General features: G+C 70.7%; 1 protein-coding gene across 1 annotated transcript in view; it reads right to left on the reverse strand.

The window, feature by feature from the left end:
* CHLNCDRAFT_58959 (hypothetical protein) overlaps positions 1 to 2,169 on the reverse strand; it is a gene marked incomplete at both ends in the record, with an annotated part of 9,698 nt that overhangs the window by 5,759 nt on the left and 1,770 nt on the right. The window contains 5 exons of the mRNA XM_005844393.1: positions 110 to 206; positions 464 to 539; positions 822 to 965; positions 1,247 to 1,430; positions 1,724 to 1,794. Of these exons, the coding sequence (XP_005844455.1) occupies positions 110 to 206; positions 464 to 539; positions 822 to 965; positions 1,247 to 1,430; positions 1,724 to 1,794 (572 nt within the window). The remainder of the gene's footprint in view (positions 1 to 109; positions 207 to 463; positions 540 to 821; positions 966 to 1,246; positions 1,431 to 1,723; positions 1,795 to 2,169) is intronic.

Here is a 2,169-nt window from a genome sequence, read left to right on the forward strand (position 1 = left end):
CTTCTCCACATTCCCCCCCCCCCCCCCGCCCCATCTGGCGCCCCCCCCCCCCCCCTCACCACACCACACACACACACACACACGGCAGCGTTCCCCCCCGCTGCCTCACGTGTGGTTGGTGTAGGCCACTGCCTTGGTGGTGATGCCCCAGGCCTGGTCGTACGGCAGGCCGTGCACGTCGATCAGCAGCCGCATCAGCTCCGCCACTGCGGGGTGCAAGGTGGGGAGGAGGGTGAGGGGGTGAGGGGGAGCGGGAGATGGGGCGAGGGAGGGCGGCCAGAATGCTGCGCAGCGCAGCGCCCGCGCCGGGCAGCTCGGCCGGGCGCCTGCCCCCCCAGACTGCACTGCTTCCCGCACTGCTTCCCCCACACAGCCCACGCAGCATGCGGCGCCTGCCCAGACTGCAGCGGCCGCGGAGCGCCCCTGCCTCCCCCCAGCCCACACCCCCTCCCAGGGCACCCACCCGCGATGGTGGGGTGCGTGTCGTTCATCTGGAAGCACGCCTTCTCGGGCAGGCCAGAGAGGTCGTCGTGCTTCTCCTGCGGCACGGCGGAGGCAGGGGGCAGGTGTTGTCGGCGATGTGGCACACAGGTGGCGTGCAGGCACCCGGTGCGGGCGTCTGGTGCCAATGCTGGGGGGGCGAGGCCGCCAGCGCAGGCACGCGTGCGGGGCCGGGAAAGGCGCTGGAAACGCACCCCCGCACACACATGCACACGCAGGCACGCCATGCACGCCTGCCCTGCACACAGACACACACACCACACACACACTCACACACCCCACGCACACACACACACCACACCACCCACCCACCCACCCACCAGGTAGCGCGCGATGGTGTCCTGCAGGGAGGCGGAGACGAAGAAGAACTGCTGCTTCAGGCGCAGCTCCTTGCCCTCCTCCGTCGCGTCGTTGGGGTAGAGCACCGCGGTGATGTCGTCAGCGCGCCGCTTCTGCTCCACAGCCTGTTGCGGGTGGGGTGGGGTAAGGGTGGGAGGCGGTGGGGGGAGCAGGATGTGTGGTGTTCAGGAGGAAGGGGCAGGAGGGAGGGAGGCGGGATGGGGGAAGGCGAGACGCGGGAGGCGGGGGGGCGCCCGGCGGCCTGCTCCAGCCCCTTCCCTCTGCACACCCCACCCCACCGCCGCCACTGCTACGCGGCAGCCCACCCACAACTACCCCCCACAATAACACGACAACAATACGGCAACCCCACACCACACACACACACACACACACCACGCCTTACCTTGGTGTAGTCCCCGGCGTTGAAGGCCTCCAGGTCGAACTCGGTGGACGGCAGCGCGTCCCACAGGCGCAGGTTGCTGCACGTCTTGGTGCCGTAGCCCGGGATGGGGACGTCGTACGCCTCCGCAATCACCTCCTCCCCGGGCGCCCACACGCCGTCCTGGAGGGAGCCGTAGAAGCCGACCCTGCAGGGGGGCGGGTGGAGGGGGTTGGTGTGAGGGGGGTGGCGAGCGAGCAGGCTGGGGCCGAGAGAGGCGGAAGGGAGGGGGGTGGCGCGGCGCTGCCGCTGCTGGAGGCGGCATCGCGTGCTGGTCGATGCGTGCGGGCATGCGCGCCCCGGCCGCCGCCCTCTGCCCGCCAGCCTCCTGCCCTGCTCCGGGCCCCACCACAGCCCCCTCCTGCCGCCACCGGCAGCGGCGGGCTGTGCTGCGTGGAGGGGTCAGGAGGGATTGTGAACGTTGAGGTGCTAGATGCTCACTTGAACTGCGTCTCCGGACGGCGGATCTCCCACGGGTTGCCCGCATCCAGCCAGTAGTCGGGCAGCTCCACCTGGCGACGGGAGGAAAGGAAGGAGGAAAAGAAAGGAAGGGAGTGAGGGCGCCGGGTGGGCGCGACCCGTCCCGCTGGCAGCCCGCCGTCGCAGCACGGCATGCCCGCCGTGCGCCTGCCGCGTATCCTGTGCCGCCTGCTGGGGCCGCCCCGCACCATTGCATGCAGCACCCTCCCCCTCCCCACACACCGGCTGCCACACCGGCATGCTGCCCCCACTAACAGATGCAGATGCACCTCGGCCCCCTACTTCACCATGCCCTACCTGCGCCGCCCGGCACCCCCCACCCCAGCGTCTGTTTGACACACACGCTTGCCTCCCCCAGGGCCACCCACAAACACGCACACACCCGCGCCCCCCACCTGCAGCCCGTC

Source organism: Chlorella variabilis (genome assembly GCF_000147415.1).
Source record: "Chlorella variabilis unplaced genomic scaffold CHLNCscaffold_23, whole genome shotgun sequence".
NCBI classification, from domain to species: domain Eukaryota; kingdom Viridiplantae; phylum Chlorophyta; class Trebouxiophyceae; order Chlorellales; family Chlorellaceae; genus Chlorella; species Chlorella variabilis.